We start from the raw sequence: 20,921 nt of genomic DNA on the forward strand, positions 1-20,921 counted from the left end.
AAAACTTTATGTTATATCAGGAACTCTAGTACTCGATATAAGACATCAAAAAAATTAATCAGAACTAAGCGGTGCTAATGTTGGGTGTGAAGTTGGCACCCCCATTTTTCAAAAGGTGTTTTCGTTATTATAATGGACAGAACTATTTCTAAAAACTATCAGGAACTCTTCCTTTTCGTCTCAGTAATCCAGAACCCTGATCAGAACTACGATTTCGAAACTTGGGGGTGCCAACTTCACACATCCGGTTCCGTGCCGCACGCGAGTAAGTATGCAAGAGCGATGCGAGAGCGAGCCGATCCGATTGCAGGGGATCGTCTCTCTTTCGCGCTCGGCTGTGTGCGTCGAGCCGATATGTACCATTAGCAAGACCGTCGGAGGAGGTTCGGTATAAGGTGAGGGAGACGCGGCGCAACGCGGGAAGAAGGAGAGAAGGTGCGGCGGCGAAGCAGGCGGGAATAGGAAAAAGCCTGACGCGCGCGGGCGGGAAAGAGAGACAGAGAGAGAGACACGGAACACAGCTTCTCTCGAGGCGTATGAGAGTTGATCTCAGGGCGGATTCCCACCGGAGGATCGGTCACGACTTGGAGTCGCCGCCGCTGTAAACGCCGTCCGCGAGAGCACTCCCGACGATTGGATAATGCGCGCGAGTTTCGCTATCGTCCTCCTTCTCCTCTTCCTCCTCCTTCTGCTCCTTCATCTCCTGCCGATATATTCGAGAGAGAGAGAGAGAGAGAGAGAGATCATTACGGATCGCCATGTAAAACGGTAACCTATGACTCCGGCGAGAACACCTTTCTACTGTTCGTATACGCCAAGTAGGGAGTAATTGGTACACCAGGATGAGCATCGCCGTGGTTTAGAAACACGCGCGTGTGGCGGGAGGTGCTTATTGAATAATATCATCGTGCGAGATGCGGTAAATTACATCTGGGCCACGATTTATCACTTATGCTCGTGAAGGATGAATAAAATTCGCTTAGGAACGACGATTCGTTAAAAGGCTTAATATAACAATTGAAGACTCCGTAACGACTTAAAAAAATCATTATTCAATACAGTCAGTAATAACAGATCGTAATAACAAACAGTGCTCTATTTTCTTCTTCGACAAGCCACATTCCGCAGTCATTAATTCAAGATTTGATAAAATATTTCAATACAACGACACCTCGTTACGTTTAATGGAATGCTCATGAATAAGGAAAAGACGTGGGAATAATCGCGATTGAAATCGATTAAGCTTAATTCGAAATAATATTATTAAAATGATTTTCATGTATGAATATATTCCCATTATCGTCCGAATTCTATTACTATTAGAATAGATTGGAATAGATTCTATTAGAGATACCCGAGTGTAATATTTGAATACGCGTCGCGTGAACGTGTCGTATATCGACGCTTCTCAACGTTCAAGTCGTCGCCGGGGTGCCGCGGGCGCGCGAATATATGCACGAACGTAAACATAAGGAAGTCATTAATCGTACTGGTACTCGCGGCGCGGCTATCTTCGGCCCGGTGCAAAAGGACGTTACCGAGCTAAGCCGCATCCGTGCAAATGTGCCACGGCTTCCGCACGACTTGTATCCCCGAGAATGTATCCCGAGGGGCGACATTCCGTGCAGTCTCGTTTCGGAACGGAGCGACAGTGAGAGATAAGATCGTATTAGTCCACGACGGGGCGATAACGCATCGCGCACTAATGGGATATTAATAACGTCGTCATCATGAGGTATTTTGAAAAATTTACAGATACGCACAGTCACGTTTCGTTTAATTTATTAGAAAATTTATCGCGGCGTTTATTATCAATTTATCACTAGTCTGTTATTAATAAACCATGATTGTTTTTTTATTAAACTATACGAATTTATCATTTTTCCTCCATAATTTTTGCTGAATCAACTGAGGAGGAGTTTTGAATCCTATAAATTTTTTAGTTTTTAATTTGAAATACGAGCTTGATCGAAATTACATTTTCCTCTCAACGCGTGAAAGATAAGGAAAATAATTTAGCGTCGGCATTTTTGTACGCGAATCGGAGAACCGACCTCGGCGAGTTGGAGTCCGCGGAGAGACGCCGCAGAGACGGGACGATTATCGGCGTCGGACGTAGAAATGAACGCCAACGCTCGAAAGGTAGACGCTCGGAACGGCTATCGATCGTTTTCTCCGTAGTCTTCGTCAGTGGAGTTTCGAGGTCGACGTCCTTTGCAGTTGTACGGCAATCGATAGTGCACGACCGGCTCTTCACTTGGCGGTGCCGGTAAAACCGCCTCTGCCAATTAATTTACAACGCTCGTCCATTGTAAGCGTCCGTTGTAAACCGCTGAAGCTGGCCCGCTTAGCCGGCGTTTTATATTTACGCGGATCCGCGGTCGCGCGTATCAAAGTTTGATAACGATCGTCGCGCGGCCGATCGATAATACGTCGACCTCCTTTCCGGAGGTACGACACGCCTGTCTCTCGAGACGCATGACACTTCGACATTACGCTTCGGTAAAGCCAGCCTTCGAGATTACCTTCGAGATTAACGAGTCATGATTGGAATTACGGTCTCTCTCTCTCGGCGGGACGAGCCGAGATAATTAACCAGTCAGTGCTTCATTATTTTCCCTATTTTTACATTTAAATCGATCTACCTTCTCGCTCGGTCTCTCGCGCAACTGTTGCATTTACCGTATATACATATATATAAACTTCAAGTTCGAGATTAGCATGAACGTCGTGCGTGAAAATAAAATTGAAGGAAGACGCGTGCGATATTAGCATACGAGGAAATTCGCCCGTGGGACAAGAGGAAATTAAAGTAAGAGTCGAAACAAAAATGAAAACGGAAACTTTCGCCTGTCGTGTCGATTTCGCGAATCGTCCTCCCGTAAAGCTCTCCGCCAATGCTCCACTGCTAAATTAACTGTCAGTCCGAACGTCAATTTACAGCCACGAGTGCCAACCGCTCAACGGGCTTTCTGCGCGTCCGGAGACGCGCACCCGGGCAGATTAATCAGCCGGGCATTTTTAATGCGCCTCGCGCATGTTGCTCACCTCGATGCTCGCAAAAAGGAGCTATGTATACTCGGGCGGGCGGACGTGTTTCCGCGGGGGAACACGCGCGGGACACTGTACGCCGGTAAATATCGTATACACGCGCGATGTGCGCGAGAAAGGAAGACGAAAAGGAGATTCGCCTCAGACCCGTCGGAATGTGGGCGTGCGGAGCGCCGCGCTCTGCGCCTGGCTACACGCGCCGGACGATGTCCGGGAAGCCGGAGCCAGCGCCGGGCTGATACGTATACATACGAAACTTCCACCCTCGTGCCTTTTTTTTCCCCCTCGGACTTATCTCGTTTCCCTTCGAAGCGATAATTCGCCCCACTTTCAAGTCGACTTTGTGAGTCAACCCGACGTTTCAGGGGATCGCTCGAACCACGAAGACGTCGGCCTTACGCGAGAAATATTGTATTTCGAGCCTACTCGAAAAAAAGTAAAATCTAAGTAAAAGTCGCTTTAATCTGGCTTTGCTTTATTTTATAAGAATGTTAAGACTAATATACTGGAGACTGTCATAGTAAAAATTATATTATTTTGATATAATAACAAATGGGATTATATTTCTTTGTTTTGGATGCAAAGGTATAATTATGTTATTTCATCTTGTGCGAATGTTTGCGTCTCTTTGGTTTCGCACGAATTTTATTTTCGTCGACCGCACGCGTGCGCATTTTATTCAGGTATTTTTCGACGGATCCAGGCGAGCCCTCGAACGAGCCTCGACCTCGCGCGATCGAAGGAGAGAGAATCCGGTCGGGCAACGCTCGGTGGGGCACGGCGGGGAGATCTACGTAGGGATCATGACGATCAGGTTCGTCGGACCGGCTCTCTCTTGCGTAATACGGCCCTGAGCCATAGTCTTACAACGGTAATGGAAGCCCGGCCGGTCGGGCTTCCTCTCCTATACGAACCTCGACAAAACCCGTTCCTTTTTTACAATTTAACGATCGGACGGACGGACGCGTCAGAATTCATGTAGTCCGGGCGGCGATTCGGAGAGAAAGAGAGAGGAAAAAAAAACATTCCGGAAAGAGGCGCACCGTGTTAGAGGCCGGTTACAGCCTTATTTCTCGAGGACCGTCCCTTTGCTCTACCGCAAGAAAATATGGATGCTCGCGCGAGAAATGTGTCACACTCGCATGGCGAATTTACGCGCGCCGCGCCGGCAGGAAACGCCTCCCGCGAGGGATCTAGAAGACGGGAGGAAAGAAACATCCGTGAAAAATAAAAATTTGTCACGCGAGCCGGATAACGTATCGTCGCAGCGACAGATCGAAAATGGTATACCGATCGCTTTTAAAGAACGCACACAAATTTCTTGTCTCTTATGAATGCATTAGAAAGTAAACGTCGAAGATCGGAACCTATTCGGATGCCCGCGATATCGTAAAATCAAGTCAATAAAGATAGGGAGAAAGTTGGATCGCGCGATAAAGACGATCTTGTTGCCAGCGACGCGATCTCGTATTGGCTATAAGTCGACGAGGTAACTTTACAAATAATAAAAAGAAGCGGAGAGTAGAAAAGCGAAAGAGCGGCGTAATAAAACTCGTCGCTCCGACACAATTTGCGTTAATAAGAACAAAAACATTGCGGTAATTCACTGGTTGGGCAAAAATTTTCCAAGTTATCGCGGATTAAAAATCTGCTCTTCGGCCATTTAAATTAATTGCGCATCGTCCTCGGTTTGAAAAATCATGCCTGCAGACACGAGATTCAATGTTTGCAATATACACGGACGATACGGCGAGCGAATCGACGAAAATAGCGCGAACACGCTGTAGTACACACCGTCGCTCCGGATACCGCGAAAAAGATATCGACAAAAGTGGCGTTCAAAGGCGTTCCAGGAGCGAGAGACGGAAGGACGGCGGGAGGGCGGGATGGAGGACGGAGGAGTGGAGAGGACGCGTCATAATGAGTCGCGTTCGCGGAGGCAAGCAGAGCGTGGCGGAGCGGGCCAGTGCACATCGCGCATTCGCGTCCGCGATCTCGCCGCGATCCCTGTCTTTCTCTCTCTCTCCCTCTTTTTCTCTCACGTGTACAATCTGTGCTTCGTACACGCAGCGTAACGAAAACGCGGTCGCAACGAACGGCGCGGCGGCGCGGAATCTGCGAACGGGCTCGTGATTCCGACTTCGGGATCATCATCGCTTTTTCGGGATACCGCGATACGCGATATCGCGGATATACATCGCCGCCGCAGCCGCAGCCGTCGCCGTCGCCGTCGCCGCCGCCTGACCCCAATACCGGTTTGGCCACGGTTATTTATAGAGCGTTATTGCGACGGTTAGGTGATCACTGCGAAAATTATGGCGTTATTATCGCACGCAAAGGATCCATGCATCGCGCAATCGACGATAAACAATCGATCTTGGCTCGATCGCGAACAAATAGACGCGCCAAGTTATCGTAACGTATACCTAAAGTATCTAAAAAATCGGAAAAATTTTCAAAAAATGTTCGGATGTAGATTTAATAAAAAGTTTAATGAAGAAAGATAGCGGTATGTTTTTTTTAACTGTAGGATATTTCTTGAGTTTTTGAAATACGGGGATTTATTTTGGTGATTGGAGAACGCCTCGCGTTTGCGTGATACAGAGACATCGAGAGCACTTGAAAATACTGTATATTGTTACCGAGAGAATGGGCAGGGGATGCAGGTAGGCGAATCGCTTTCTAAACACAGACGAGTGCGTTATCCCGATTAAAGCTCTGGCGTGATCTTGAGCGCAAAAGGACCCGGAAAAGGTGAAATTCGCGAAAATCCACGGAGAAGCCCGCGCGACGGAGCCGATCCTATTCGCGCGTCGCGGATCCCGACGAGATAACGGCCGCGTTAATTGCGCGGCTAACTGCGAGAGCACACAATAGAGGCATCCGTGCAAGAGGACGCGCCGATCGCATCCTTCTTGATCTATTATCTCTTCGGTCTATTTGCCTGCGAGAGGGAAACCGCGAGTCACGGTGAAAACCCGGTCCGTAATTGCCCGAGAATTTGGGTTAGACCACTTGCCTGTCTCGCATCTGCCGGTATGTCGCGCGCCTCGCGTCCACCTGCGCCGTGAATACACCGACGTAAATTGACGATAAAGCGACGGCGTGTCTCACGACCGTGTGTGTTGCGTGTGAAATAATAACGAGCGACGACGACCGAATTGTCAGATAGGTATCGTGACGTTTGATACAATTTGCGTCGTGCGCGGCCTATATTTTTATAGATCTGTTCCGGAAACTCGCGAACCGAGTCCGTTTGAGAGTCCATAAATTAGCTTTTAGAAACTTAATTTTTGCATTTTATAATTTTACTAAATATATTATACAGATCGCCGAAATATTTGCCTCATAATTTAATATAGTTTAATTAAATACCAACGTCGCGATTTTACGGTACACGCGCGACTGTATGACAGCACGTTATTTTTGCGAAGCGTGAGATTTTTTAAAAATCCGGACGAGTAATCTCGAAAAATTTTTCTATCGCAGTGCGCACTGAAAAAATACGTTCCGCCGAGGCGATCCTTCTTTTTTTCAAAGCATAGCGGTGCTCGGAAAGTGGAGCATCCAGGCCGCAGAATGCGCAACTTTTCCACAGACTCCACGGATTCCGCGGAGCGTTTCCGCGACCGACGTAATTACGCACGGACGCGCGTAACAAGGGCTCCTAATTAGCCTAATGAAATCCGCTAATGAAATACACTCAATCTCGACGCGCCGATTCGAATCTCCGACTGCACGTTGCTCCAGAATCGCGTTAAAAGTTATAGAGACACGACCGTTAATATATATATTGCGGGTATAATGTTAGATATATTGACCTCTGCAATCTGCATATAGCACTCGTGTCTATACATTCAGCTTCCAGTGTTCAACATTCGATCGAACCTTTCGAGCGCGGTCTCTCTATCACATACCAACATGCGCGCATGCATACTTTTCCCGCGGCGGTTCAAATAAATTACAAGCTGGAGCGACGTATTAATTTGCAACAGGAAACTTTAATTAACACTAAACATTTAAAAGGAAAGTATGTTCACGTAAGCTGGCTTGATTGAAACACAGAGATAGGGGGAGAGGTCAATTTGTTATTTCGGCCAAACGGTGTGAAACGTTGATTAAACGATAACGATCGAAAAGGTAAATTGAATTCCATTGTGCAGCGCGCTGACGAAACGGTATAATAAAGCCGCGGTGTGGCAAGATGCGAGTTACGACACGGGCGGAATACCTTATATATTGATGAATGTCAGTTATCAGAGACGCCGCGTAATCGCAACAAATAAGTGGTATCCAATTTTTACTCTAATTCCATTAGTACCCATTACAACGTCACTCGCTGATAAATCGGAGTGGGCATAGCGCAATAAATCACGTCTAGTGCGCGCACCGACGATCTTAATCCGCGCACATTTGCCTACATCCCCGTTACGTTACAATGATGCATCGCCGTATCGTGATCCCCGCGCCGTGGAAAAAAAAAGACAGACATCGTGCGCGTTATTTCGACGGTGATCGATTCGCTTGTCATGATTCACGGATCGCTTGAGGAACATCGTCAATAAGTGCATTCAATTTTTGGAGCAAAAGGATGAGGTCTTTCATAGCGTTACATCGATCTTTGTAACAGTTCCTGTGTATGTACAATTTTTATATAAATTGTTTTTTATTGTGATCCATCTTGTTCAATGAAACACATATAAAGTAAAATAAATTTATAATCGTTAAGATTTTCTTTGAAATTTCGCTTATAGATGTTTTAGAATTAATATATCTACATCTATTTCTAGACAGATTTAAATCTTTTAATTAAAATTCTTTAATCAATATTTCGAATTCAATTTAAGAGACTTTCAAACTAAAGACAAAAAAAATATTAATAATTCGAGAAATCTTTAGTCACACACGCGCATATTTGAGCGCTGTGCAATTATCGTAATTCCTGCCATATGCTCCTAATTAATTCGAAATCATGCTTTGAATGGAAATTCAATCGTCGGTCTCGGGACTTTCGATTTAAGCGTCGGATTTTATGTTCCACGAGACGCGTTTCGCAAGATTTAATGCGCGTGATCTCGAGGCGCCTACGCACACACGTACGCGAAAATACGATTTCACCGTAATTCGCGTGGCCACCAATCCACGTGACAACCGGGGGAGAGAAGACGGGGATATCCCGCGCGTCCGCGAGGTCTTCCGTCAGTGAAAACGGAGAGCGATCTCTCGAAATCCAGCTCGTGCCGGAGTCACCCGGCAGCGTTTCCGGCGTTTCGGACGTCGCCAAGAGAACTTTCTCCTATCGCATACTCGGCACGCTCGCGTGCGTATGGAGATAGCCGTAGCTCGTCGTGTGTACGAGCCGCTCTGGTTTCGATCGAAGGCCCGCACATCGTGCCGCGCGCCGATCGCGTGCGTTTATTTTAATTTTTGACTTTTGCGTCACGTAAAACGCTATGCTACTCCCAGAACGCCCGACCTATTTCTGGTCATCCGTCAAAGACGAAATGTTGCGGTAAAAGCCAGTAGAAAAAATTCACTTCACATTTATGTAGGGAAGGATGGTAATTATTATATTTCTGCAAATTTTTAATTGCCATTCCTCAGATATTGTTTTCTCCAAACATCTTCAATAGTATATGTAAATATATACACAAAAAACAAAATATCCCAAGAATTAATTAACAATAATATTAATTCCCCAAATAATATTAATATTCCAAGAATTAATTAACAATAACATTAATTAACAATTGTTACATATATTACGAGACGAGATGTTAACAATCGATAATAAAATAGATAATAAGTACGGCGGAAGATATTATTCTTCTTAATGGGAATAATCGTGTATGCATCTACGGAGGAAGATTACTTTGTGTGTTACGTCGTATATCGAGCTAATTGCACGAGAACGCATGGTGCGTGCAATTAAAAAATGACGGCGAACAAAATAAGAAAACAATTAAAGCCCGTGAGATGAATAAGGAGGAAAATATCCTGCGTCTAGATTCGATGAGACCACGAGCGGCTTGCTTACGCAAAGCCTGTTTCCCTGATATTATCGCAACCTTCCGACAAGAGCAGCCGCGACGAGAAAGTTTTTCTTGACCCGCTGACGCATCGAGGAGCATCTCTAAAGGTATCAATTCGAATATAATGCACTGCAACGCGTGGAAAATTAATAAGATTTTCCTGACGAGCTAAAGATAATATACTCCGCGATGAAATAAACGAAAATCGTAATTAAAATATTAAAGTGTTAGACAAATAATATATTTCTGTGCGTATATCAAACTTTCATATATATAATTGATATTTCGATGTAAAATTTTAATATTCTATCTGCAACTTTCGAGAGATATTCCGATAATTTCGGCGCGGTAAATCTTCAGTGGATTCTCGTTTCTGCCTGTCACTCCGCGGATCCTTAACGCAACCTAATTCCTCGTCCTTTGTTACACTAAAGTGGATCAAGAGCGTCATCCGAACGTCACGAGCATAAGTTCTCATTTTCACGACCCGTTTGCGCCGCGGATCCTGATCTTCTCGCGTCTCGATTGTCTACAATAGTATTACACAATATCATCGAGATCACATATTCGGCGATTCGATAAAATTTTATATCGCGGATATCCTTGGCGCGACGCGCGCGAGTCTCTGCTCCTACACGTATCACATCCGTTTCTCCCACGGATTCCTATTTCCACGTGTCTCACGGTGCGAGGATGAGGAGATTATGCGGGACGATTCCCGGTGCGCAGCTCGACTTAAATTATTTTACGGCCGACTGCAAATCCCGATGACGACGAACGTGGCAAGAGCGCGTGGACGTCGACTGACAGTGCGCGATCATTACCTGAACACATCGTCATCGTCATCGCAGTTGCGGCTGTCTCTCCCTCTCTCTCTCTCTCTCTCTCTCTTCTTATAGAACCACCTCTAGCAGCGAGAGCCTCCGCGGCAGCTAGGCGTAAGGTTAAAGACCTTATCCGCGAACCAGTTTCGATCGGAGAAAAGCCGGGTGGATGTATACCCAGAGACGAGGGCACGAGTTGCGTGTGCGTGTCTGCTCGCGGTATATAGATTGCTCGCGAGAATCGGTTCGATCGCGATACGCGATAACTCCTCCGAGCTACGTGCTCTATTTTACTGCCCTCGCCTAACGACGGTCGCTCCGAACGACGGCTCGCGACGACGAATCCACCTGGTTACCCTGAGCGCAGGGCTTCCCTACGGAGAGACGCGCGTGTGCGCGCGATCGTTAAGTAAATGCCGCTTATAGACAACCTGCGCCCGATAAAGAGACGAGACGCGACGCGACGCGTCTTGGCAAGAAGCACATTATTAGAGAGTCGGCGCTTTCGAATTAAATACGGACACTATTTCGTCTACAAAAAAAAAAGTAAAATTTTTTTATACGGCGTTAATAAAACTAATTTTATATGAGATAGGCAGAGAATCACCTCGGTAATCTTCCGGCGAATAAGATACGCGATTTTTAATGATATTGTATACGGACACTATATTTCGTCTACAAGAGAGTAAATTTTTTTTATATGATGGCATTAATAAAATTAACGTTTTGCGAAATAGGCAGAGAGATTATCTCTCGGTAATCCTCCGGCGAATAAAATACGCGCTCTTTAGTGAGAATAAAATATTGTCCGTCACAACAGCGATTTTATAAGTCTAATTGATCTTTATGACTTTATTCGCTGAATATACTGGCGACTTTTCAGCTGCGACGCTTTCTCCCGAAGCCGCAGGTTGTATTATAATTGCAACGTAATAACGGGTTACAGATGCTATTGAATCGCGGTAAAAAGCGGCGCGATGAAGACGTTAATCTCCTTAATTGCGCCTCGTGCGATCGTTATCGAATAAGCGACGTGCGATTACGCGTGTGTTAAAGTCAACGTTGTTCAAAGCTAGATCACTGCCGCGGAAGTAAACGGAAATCTGGCCTGCGGCCTTCGAAGTCGCGGCAAAAATGCGATTAATTGCGATCCCGGCAGGCCACCAGAATCGGCGAAAGACTTGCGCTCGACCCTTCTGCTTCGGTTCTCCTTCTTTTCCCGCCCGTAAATGGAAACTGGCGAATGACAAGGACGACGTGAACTTCTTTTTTTTTTACGAGCACCCGACGACGAAAGATCACGCGTGAAACGACGTCCGTCGTTAACGACATTCCCGCGTGTTTATCGCCTCACTCCGCGGCCTCTGCTCCGGAATTCAAACGAACGACCGTACCGTGCAGCCCGAGCGAAGTTTAGACATGCTCGCGCGTACGTTTACGTAAAACTCTAAGCTATCGTGGATTTAGAATGTATGCAGAAATGTGTGCACGAAACGGCGCGAGAGATCTACGCGAGATAAAGAGAATCTGTGCGATCGCAACGAATGATAAAACACTCGCACAACAGTCTTTGATTTACCGGAAATCCTGTACTCTGAATTCTGGAAATTCGCGAGGAGAAGCGTGATAGTGCGAAATCGTGTGAATAAAGATTTGCGTCTCGGAAAAAGAAGATAAAAATTCGTTCTCTACCAAGACTTTGTTAAGACTAAAAATAGTTAGAAATAAGCATATGCCGAAATAAAGATCGGTAGACATAAAAATTCCGCAAAAATCAATGAGACTTAAAATACATAAAAATCTCTAGAAAATAATAAACAAAAGAATCGATAATACCAAAGATTTAAAAGATTAAAGATATTTATAGAAAGATTTCTATTGAAGTGATAATATCGATAAAGAAAAAAATTCGTGGCAACAAAAATTTATGAGATTCAAAGTAAATAAAAATAAAATTCGCTGTGTAATTAAAAATACAAGAATTTGTAATACATCGAAGATTTATGAGATTAAAGATATTTATGAAAATAACTGTTGAAGCAAAATTGATAGAGATCTCACAAAAAATTTGTGGTAAAGATCTTAGAGAGCTTAATAATAAATACAAAAAAATAAAAAATATGTGATAAATGCAAGAATTCACGATATCGAAGATACGAGATTAAAAAGCTTCATTAAAGTAGTAAAAGTCAACAGATATAAAATTCATAACATCAAAGGTCTCTCCAAAATATTATATATAAAAATAAAAATCAAGAATCTGTAGTATTCGAGGTCCGTAAGATTCAAAGCGTGTACATAAAAATCAATGAAACCGAAGGTCGATACGAACGGGGGAGAATCCCTGCTACGCAAAAGATCCGTGAGGTCAAAGAAAACGATACAAATAGAAATCTATGGCATCGAGAGATCGTAGGAAGAGGCACCGAGGTATCAAGGGTCCGGTACAATCCCGGATCTCGACGGTATCCGTGGATACCGAATTACGACGTTGTCGCGATACCGAAAGCCTTTGTGTGGCGAGTGCGTTCCATTTTATCGATATTCCGAGCACCGAAGGCGATCGATAAAACGATACACGCGGCCCCGCGCTGCACGTGGAAAATATATATATATATCGGGGATATCGGCGTGTGGCGCGAGAGATGTGTATCCGTTCACCAAGAACTCTCGGTGCCTGACATTTCAGAGGCGTTCTGCTTTCCTCACCGCGCCGCGCGCCCGGCGTTCTAGCGCGCGGCGTTCGCCGTGCGCGGCACGCCTAAACCGGGTCGGACGCGGATACACACAACGCGCGCGACTCCTCTTCGCGCGTTTTCCCGCCTAATGCAACGTATACGCGCGCACGTACCTCGTAATAATAGCGCGTAATATCGGCTTGAACGCGCGCCTGCCCGCCTGCCTGCCTGCCTGTCCGTCCGCCTGTAAAAAGAGCGAGAGGGAGAGCGAGAGGTAGAGAAAAAGACAGACGGAGAAAGAGAGAGGAAGGCGGCCGCGTATTCCAACGCGCTGCGCGTTGCGTAATTCATTGTTCGGATGCAACACAACGGACACCCGCGCCAGGCCGCGCCGAAGCCCCAAAAGAGTCGCGGCCAGGAGTCTACTCCGCTTTCACGGACGCCGAACGCTCTCGCGGGAGGAATAGAAGAAGGATTAAATCATCACGCCCCCGAGGTATTCTCTCGCAAAAAAATTCACGGCAAAACACCGAGAATCTTGCCGCTATTTTCAAGTTTCATCTGCCTCCGACAACGACCGAGATGAAACGCCATGACGAATGCACGATGAATTATTTATTAAAACGACGAATGCCGATGAATTATTAATTCAGCGTGGGTCTGTATCTAATCTCTCATAGTGTCAATAATTGTCTCATTTGTAACATAACACAGTTTCTTCTTTTCAATATGTTTTACTTCGTTCGAATGCACGGCGTTGGCTCGAAAAATAATGGGAACTTACATGAATGCGTTTTTCGAGATACGAGTATTCTACGGCGAATTTCAATCACAAATGTAAATTTGGCAAGGCCGCATTTCGACGCGATGATCTTCCCTTTCTCTCTGCCTTTCCGTCTCACTCTTTCGTATACGGCGATTGAAACGACGTTTCGGAATTTACGTTACAATAAAAGCCGGCGCGCCCGTGCCACGGGATCAACAAATGCCAGCATTAAGTAATGCCAATCCTGCAAATCGCTGATTTCGTAACGACCCATTATTATCGGTCGGAGGAGCGATCACGTAACCTTGTAACCGTGCCCACCGCGATTACGCATCGTAATTTTCGAACGCCTTTTACGTGTCCGCAGGAGATTCGCGCGATTGTAAAATTTATTTTCGTAATCGGACATCGCCGCGTTGTCGCCGCCCGAAGGTATGCGCGCGTTTATAAATATTTATTCCTACTTAGCAATTTTTCTTACGATATCAACGCGAGAAGATGCACGCTCGCTAATACTCCTTCCTATTCATTCGTGCCATTTGTCCATGATGACATGAACGTCCACGAGGAAATGGAAAATTGATTAAAAATTTTATATTCCAAATATGAAGTGCATTCTTTTCTTACGTCTCAAATATATTCTATAAAAATATATCTTCAGAAATATCAAATAGAAATATTTATCAATACTTTTTCTTTACACTGTGTATAAAATTTTACTTTTTTCCATACTTTTCACAAGCAGTAAACTTGAGATACTTAAATGATAACGATACCAAAGTTAATTTATTATCTCCTCATGATCTCAGTTACATTTTGAAAAATTTAATTTGCAAAGTCTATACTTGGCAAAAGAGATGGTAATATCTTTACCGGGTGTTATCCTTTACCTCAAAGGACACTGTGATAACTAAATTCTCTAACAAACAATTAGATTACTCATAATATTCGTCGTAATGCACGAGGATGCAAGATCGCTGTTTTCGCATGTACGTAATACTTATCCTTAGAATCAACGTTGGCGCGATATTACGCGGCGCACGTCCGGAAATATTCGAGCCGCGTTTCGAGACGCTCATCACACGGCGAACGAGCTCGGCGAACGCAAATATTTTCGCAGAGCGCTATCGCGTGCCGCCTGCGACGAATTAAACTATCGTTCGCGGCGATTTTAATGGCCGGGTGCGATCCTCGCCGTCAGTCACGCGCGTGAAAACGTAAAAGCGCTTCGCGTAAACGACGTAGGCGTAATTCTGCAACGCGCATGTGTTTTATAAACATATCCAGGGCCACGTCAATTCGCGATCGGGGACTCGCTGAATCGCGTATCGTGCTATCATTTTGACGTTTCGTCGAAGGGACAATCGACTCGAGCACTCGCTCGGCGGTTTTCGGAAGAAAAATAACTCCGACGTCGGGAGACGATAATCGCGAAAGAAAAATACGAGCGCGAGAGGAACTGCGGCTATTACACTCAGTTTAAATCAGACCTCGCCAAAGTCAAACGGGATCTATCTCGCGAGACGAGATTCAACTTGCGAAAGTTAGATATAGTCCAACTTTGCGCGAGGTGGATCTTACACGTCGCGGCCAGGAATATACGCGGAACGAAAGCGAGAGAATATTCGCCGGGAGAAGACTCGTTTCAAAAATTCCGCGAATAAACGACGAGATGAAAACAAACACCGGGGAGAGCGAGACGAGATGCCACGCTTCATCCGAGCGGATGCGCGAAAACAACGTCAAATTCACAATTCGAGAGAGAAACGCTGGCAGAAGAATCACAGCGGATCATAATTGCGAGCGCGCGCGTTTGTGCTGTTCCCCGCGATATCATCTACTTAATTCTCGTTTCCGAGCTGCCTTTCGTGGATCCGCACCCCCCTCGGCGGAGGAGTCCCGTTATTCTCTGTGAAACAATAACATGGAACGGAGTGCGAATCAATCGCGGTGGCACACGTTAGAATTTTCCTCCTCCGATTGTATCCTCGTCCCCGCGGCTCGCGTATAATCACCGATGGATCTCTCGTCTCGCCGAGAAAATTAAATCGATGTCGAGTGTAATATAATGCCCGCCGCGAGATATTTCCCGTGTCTCGCATCGCCGACTTTCAGCGGCACTCGCATTTCGCTCGAGTGCAATTAGATTCAATTAAAATTGAGATTTCCTAGCGAGCTCTTATTCCGCACGAAATCCGCGTTCGTTTTGAATGTTAAATGATCTGTTACGCCAACTTAAAAGTCGCAAATAAAGAGTTAAAGAAATTGAATAAGACATTAAATAATTATCTTATAGAAAATATTTCTATTGAGATAATCTGTTAGGAATTTTGTAAAATAAAATTGGAGACAAAATTTTCAATTCCACACAATTTTAAATAATAGAGTGGGACTGTATGCTTTTAAATTATTGACTTCGTAAACTTAAAAGTCACGAACATAGTGGAAAATTAGAAATTACTAACAAGTAATTCTTTCATAAGATTTTTCTACTAAATTAACCTAAATTAAAGATTTTTAAAAATAAATTGGACATGAAATTTTCTTAAATAATAGAGTGACATTTTGTGGTCAATTATCAACTTTGTAAAATTAAGAGTCACAAATAAAATTTTATATAAAATGTTCCTATTGAATTAATACGATTCAAGATTTTTTTAAATAAATTGTACACAAAATTTTCTTAAATAATAGAATGACATCTTTAAATTCTATTAACTTTGTAAATCTCACAAATTCATAAAAGTCACAAATAAAAAGGAAGGTTAAAGATACCAAGTGATTGTCTTTTATAAAAAAAAACTATTGCAAATGAAAATTTCACAAATAACGAAACGAAATTGTATAGCTTTTGAATTATTGGCAGTTAAGATAATAAGTTCGCGAATTAATTTGTCAAATAAATATTAAACAGTCGTCTTTCTTCGCTTGGTTTCAGATTCGCTTGTTTAAAGACCACTAATCTTACGGCTAACTTCAAAGACATCTGATATAATAAGCGAAAGATTATGGCGGATGATGGCCCTCTCGCCAGGGAAAACCGGATTCCGACAACGATCAACTATATGTTACAAGCTGAGGCCGCGTAAATACCGAAATCGTCCCGATTCAATCTCCGAAACGCAACGATCGTATCCGCGATTAAATAAACCGGGCGCGTCCCGGTGCGATTTGAGGCATCGGCCGTCACGAGTCGTTGCACTTTTCCATGGCCAACAGGTGGTAGCCCCGCTCCGAGAGCGAGGAAACGCGACAGAAAGGGACTCCGAAAGTACGACGCGCTCGCACGAAAACACGCAAGGGGGGAGGGGGAGGGGGGGCGCACACCCGACATACCTCGAAAACGGAGTGAATCTCGGCGCAGCGATGATGTCCTTTCTGATGTCCGGCGAGGCGAAGATCCTTCGTCCTTCCTTCGTCCTCGTCCCTCGCCTAGGCCGCTGCTCCGGCGTTACTCCGAAAAGAGGGACTCCTCTTGAAGTTGGACACAAAAAGTTTCACACGATACGCGGTATATATATATACATACACCCGGCACCAGACTCGGAGACACGCGCGAACCTGTCGCGTCGCGACGCGCGACTGTTGCGGGCGTTTCGTATTTGTGAGACGGGACGTGCGAAATCGCGTAACGCGACGGCGCGACGCAAGGAGAGAACGGAGCGGCTGTATACACGACCGACGAGACGCGCAGATGGAGCATAGACTATGGAGTGGGACGAGCGTCGCGGCACGACGGGCGCTCGGACTTCGGCGCGATTCGGCGTAGCTCGGCGCACGGCGCGAATGGCGGCGGACCGGCGGCGGCGGCGGCGGCGCCGAATGGCGGCGGAGACAGCCGAGCGCGACCGACGGACGCTCGACGGTGCTCAGCTGCTCTAGGTTATGTATTGTACTTCGCGTTTCACGTTTCTCATTTCGAGCTCATGTTACTCGTGTATCGCGGTACTTATCGGCGATTGTGCTCTTCTTATAATTTGGAAATTATATTTTTCTTTATTTAGAAATATTTTAGATCCATATAAATCAATCTGTGAAAAATTATGTCAATATTAATAAACTCAAAATCTCAAGTATTAAGTATCAATTAAGGCACCGGCAACATTTATTAAACACCTACTTAACTCTCTGCGTCATGACGAAACGCTCAGCGTTCCACTTTTTTCTGTTGATTTTTTATTATCATGATAAATTTTGGGAAGCGAGACTCGAGGTCTGTCTACGGAACCAGGAGGCCTCGGAGATTTGAGGAATCCTTCATGGAGGCTTCCTCCATCCTTAAAATAAGAAAGGACTTTGAATACGAGTATAAATCATGGGAGACAGAAATAAATTTTTTTTTCTTTATTTTTTCGGGGACTAAAAATCTAATGTAAAAAAGTGATAAGTGTTTTTTAAATAATCTTGTATAGAATTAGTTCTGTTCTTATGTGCTTGTATTATTATGTTCTTGTATTATTATATGCTTGTATTATTATGTGCTTGTATTATTATATGCTTGTATTATTATGTGCTTGTATTATTGTGCTTGTATTACGGCAAGCAGATTGGGCAATTACTTCGTTTGAAATAATTCCTACGACAGATGATCTGCCGAGACATGTTACAGTTTGGCACTGTACAATTCTTTCCGACTTGACAATTTGTCATGTGATTCAGAACACGTTTTTCATGGTTTTACAAACCAGCAAGTATTTCATCTGCACTATTTCATCTGACCGTTCGTTTGACTCTCGTGTCGTTGGCATTTATAGGTTTACAAAAGTAGCACCAATTGTTGCTGTATGAATGTACATTTTTCTGGATGTCTGCTGTCCAGCATTGCGGCCACGGCTTGGTCTTGTGTATTCATCTCATTGTCAGCTATTCCTCTCCCCTACACAAATAAACACGAATATAGACTAACATTTTTAATAAATGAAATACAAAAGACTGCAAACACATTCACTTGTTTTAGTTTAGGTAGTACTCTACAATTTACTATTTAGAAGAAATTGATAGAGAAATGCTTGGAAAAAAAAATAGAATAAATTTTTTTACTATCTACATACTTTTCTAGACGTCTGCTATCCAGTATTGCATCTACAGGTTCGGTTGGTATTGTATTCATCTGCTGTTGAGATTGTTGCTGCTTGTCGCGACATAATGTATACTACATATAAAAATCCATTAATAATAAATTAAATATTACAAAGTGAAATCGGCCGGCACGTGATTTCAGTCTGCACGCGACGTATGCCGGACGATCGTTCATGTGACGTCGCGCTGCAAACTCGGGTAAGCAGGTGAGGGGTGTCCTGCATTTTGTCGCATATTATCATTCTAAATGTGGAAATCAAAGGAATAATATGATTAATTTAATATCAATCGTTTGACATTCTTTTATATTTCGTGAGTACAATGTGCTTTATTGTGTACACTATTTTTACATTTTTAAATGTAAAATAATATAACACTAAAATAAATTGATAAAGTTAAATTTTTAAATTTTATATTATTTATATCATATTGTAGTATATTATGTAATACTTTCTAAATATTTTTCATTTTATATTATAGTATAGTATTATAGTATATATTTTATTTTATATTATAGTATATTATGAATTATATTATTAAACATTTGATTCATGCCTTTTAACTTCCATCTGTTATCAGTTTTGAATATTTGATTATTTGCATCCGTTTGACGTCTGTTGCTCCAGCATAGCGGCCACAGGGTCGGTTGGTCTTGGATTCATTACAGCTGCACGAGTAGCTGTGATGAATTTAAATCGCCTTCTTGTAGCCCTTGGTTGTCCGCATGGATCTTAGTACCATTGTTGAAGTCGCCTTCTACACGAGTAAACACAAATATATAGACCTTAGAATATATATTACTGGAAAGAGAATTGCCTATACCGTCCATCAAGCTGAAGCCAACGTCTGTGCGAGAGAGAAAGGTATAGTCCCAATTGCCTGTAATGCGCATGTGCCATTCAGCCCCCACTTAGCCCCGTTTTTCATTTTTTTTAAAATTGATTGATGAAAAATCGTAACCTTTCAATTTTTAATTTTTTAAATTTAAATTTATGGCTATACTATATAGACACTTTGAGAAAAAAAGTCACGTCATTGATGTCAGAATGACTCTAATGCAAAAGCGAAGTTACGCGAACAGCTGTTATACGAACGCCTGACACGATGATAGCAATACTGGCATCTAAGCCCAAAGAGAATCTTAAACTTTAAGTAGATGTCAAGTCAAAATAAGAATATAGAGATACAGGGTCTCAAACTTTTTTTAGGCTCCAATGAAGCCCCCCCTCCCTCACATAACCACGATGGGTTAATGTCAATCAACTTACTCGTTGCTTAATAAAAGCAGCCATTAACGGTGGATTGCTCTTGAGTATTTGGAGCATTTGGTTCTGCTGGTCGGGCGTGCGCGGGTTCCTGAGAGTCTGCGTCAGTTGCTGAAGAGCATGCTTCTGCATGCCTCCCTGCGGACCGACCTGTCCCACCGGTCCGATCACTCCTGGTTGTCGCGGCAACTGAGCACTCATTCCCATCCCCGGTTGAGCTTGATGCTGCAATTGCTGCCGCTTTATTTTGGGCTTAATGTTAAAACAGAGTGGGACGAGACACTTGGTCTCTTGGCAGTGTTTTGCGTGATAACAACATAACGCGATCAGTTGTTTGCAAATAGGACAACCACCCTTTGTCTTTCTCTTGCAGTTCTTCGTATGCATAACTACTCGCTTCATCTTCTGGCAGCTCGGTAAACGACAGTTTGCATCTCTGCATTGGCAAGCATGCACCAATGCATAAATACATCTCTGTATCGATACTTTCTTTTTCTTGGCCTTCTACAAGCAGAAAAGGAAAAAATATGAGAGCATTATAGGTTCATTGTGATGACAGCACGGATATCTTTAGAATAATCTGATAAGTTACCTGTGCCGTTTGTTCGGCATCGACCGGTGAAGAGTTATCATTCATTTGTTGCAGTAAGACTCTACACATTTGTGGATCGGGCGTCAAATTTGCACCTAAACCAGACAAAGTTTGCATTGAGCGAAGGTTGTGCACATGTGAATGCAATTCACAATGTGATGCAATTCATAATAATACAAAATAAAGAGATATAAAACCTCTAGAGACATATGCATTTATATTATATATAAATATATGTGTCTCTGAATGAATGCCAATGAATTTGAAATATCTGCTAAATCATAGAAGACATAAAAAAACACATTTTTTTTTTACTTTTTCAGAGAGTAAAAATCTGATGATGCAAAAAAATGACAAGTGTTTTCAAATGTGTTTACTTTGCGCAGAATTAGTCCTGTTCTTATTTGCTTGTTTTATCGGCAAGCAGACTGGGCAGTCACTTCGATTGCAGTGCTTCCAATGATCGATGATCTGCCGAGACATGCTACAGTGTGGCACAGTACAATTCTTTCCAGCTTGACAATTTGTCATGTGATTTAAAACGTTTTTCATGGTTTTGCAGTCCGGCAAGGTGCACTGTCTCATCTCACCGTTCGCTTGACTCTCGCGTCGTTGGCATTTATGCGCATGCAAA

At 43.7% G+C, this 20,921-nt stretch overlaps 2 protein-coding genes across 3 annotated transcripts in view; both read right to left on the reverse strand.

The window, feature by feature from the left end:
- Nucleotides 1-17,036, reverse strand: part of LOC105447914 (PH domain-containing protein DDB_G0287875-like) — a 69,378-nt gene extending 52,342 nt beyond the window's left edge. For both annotated transcript variants that reach the window (XM_011686216.1, XM_011686215.1), the window contains exon 1: nucleotides 16,688-17,036. The gene's annotated coding sequence lies outside the window, so the exon portion shown is untranslated. The remainder of the gene's footprint in view (nucleotides 1-16,687) is intronic.
- A 1,869-nt stretch (nucleotides 17,037-18,905) lies between these two features.
- The window catches only part of LOC105448070 (histone acetyltransferase p300-like), a 2,574-nt gene continuing 558 nt past the window's right edge, over nucleotides 18,906-20,921 (reverse strand). The window contains exons 4-7 of the mRNA XM_011686433.1: nucleotides 20,665-20,916; nucleotides 20,288-20,382; nucleotides 19,699-20,199; nucleotides 18,906-19,186 (exon numbers count right to left, since the gene is read on the reverse strand). Of these exons, the coding sequence (XP_011684735.1) occupies nucleotides 19,121-19,186; nucleotides 19,699-20,199; nucleotides 20,288-20,382; nucleotides 20,665-20,916 (914 nt within the window). The 3' untranslated portion in view covers nucleotides 18,906-19,120. The remainder of the gene's footprint in view (nucleotides 19,187-19,698; nucleotides 20,200-20,287; nucleotides 20,383-20,664; nucleotides 20,917-20,921) is intronic.

The sequence above is a fragment of the Wasmannia auropunctata genome, unplaced genomic scaffold (assembly GCF_000956235.1).
Source record: "Wasmannia auropunctata unplaced genomic scaffold, wasmannia.A_1.0 LD336090.1, whole genome shotgun sequence".
Taxonomy (NCBI): Eukaryota; Metazoa; Arthropoda; class Insecta; order Hymenoptera; family Formicidae; genus Wasmannia; species Wasmannia auropunctata.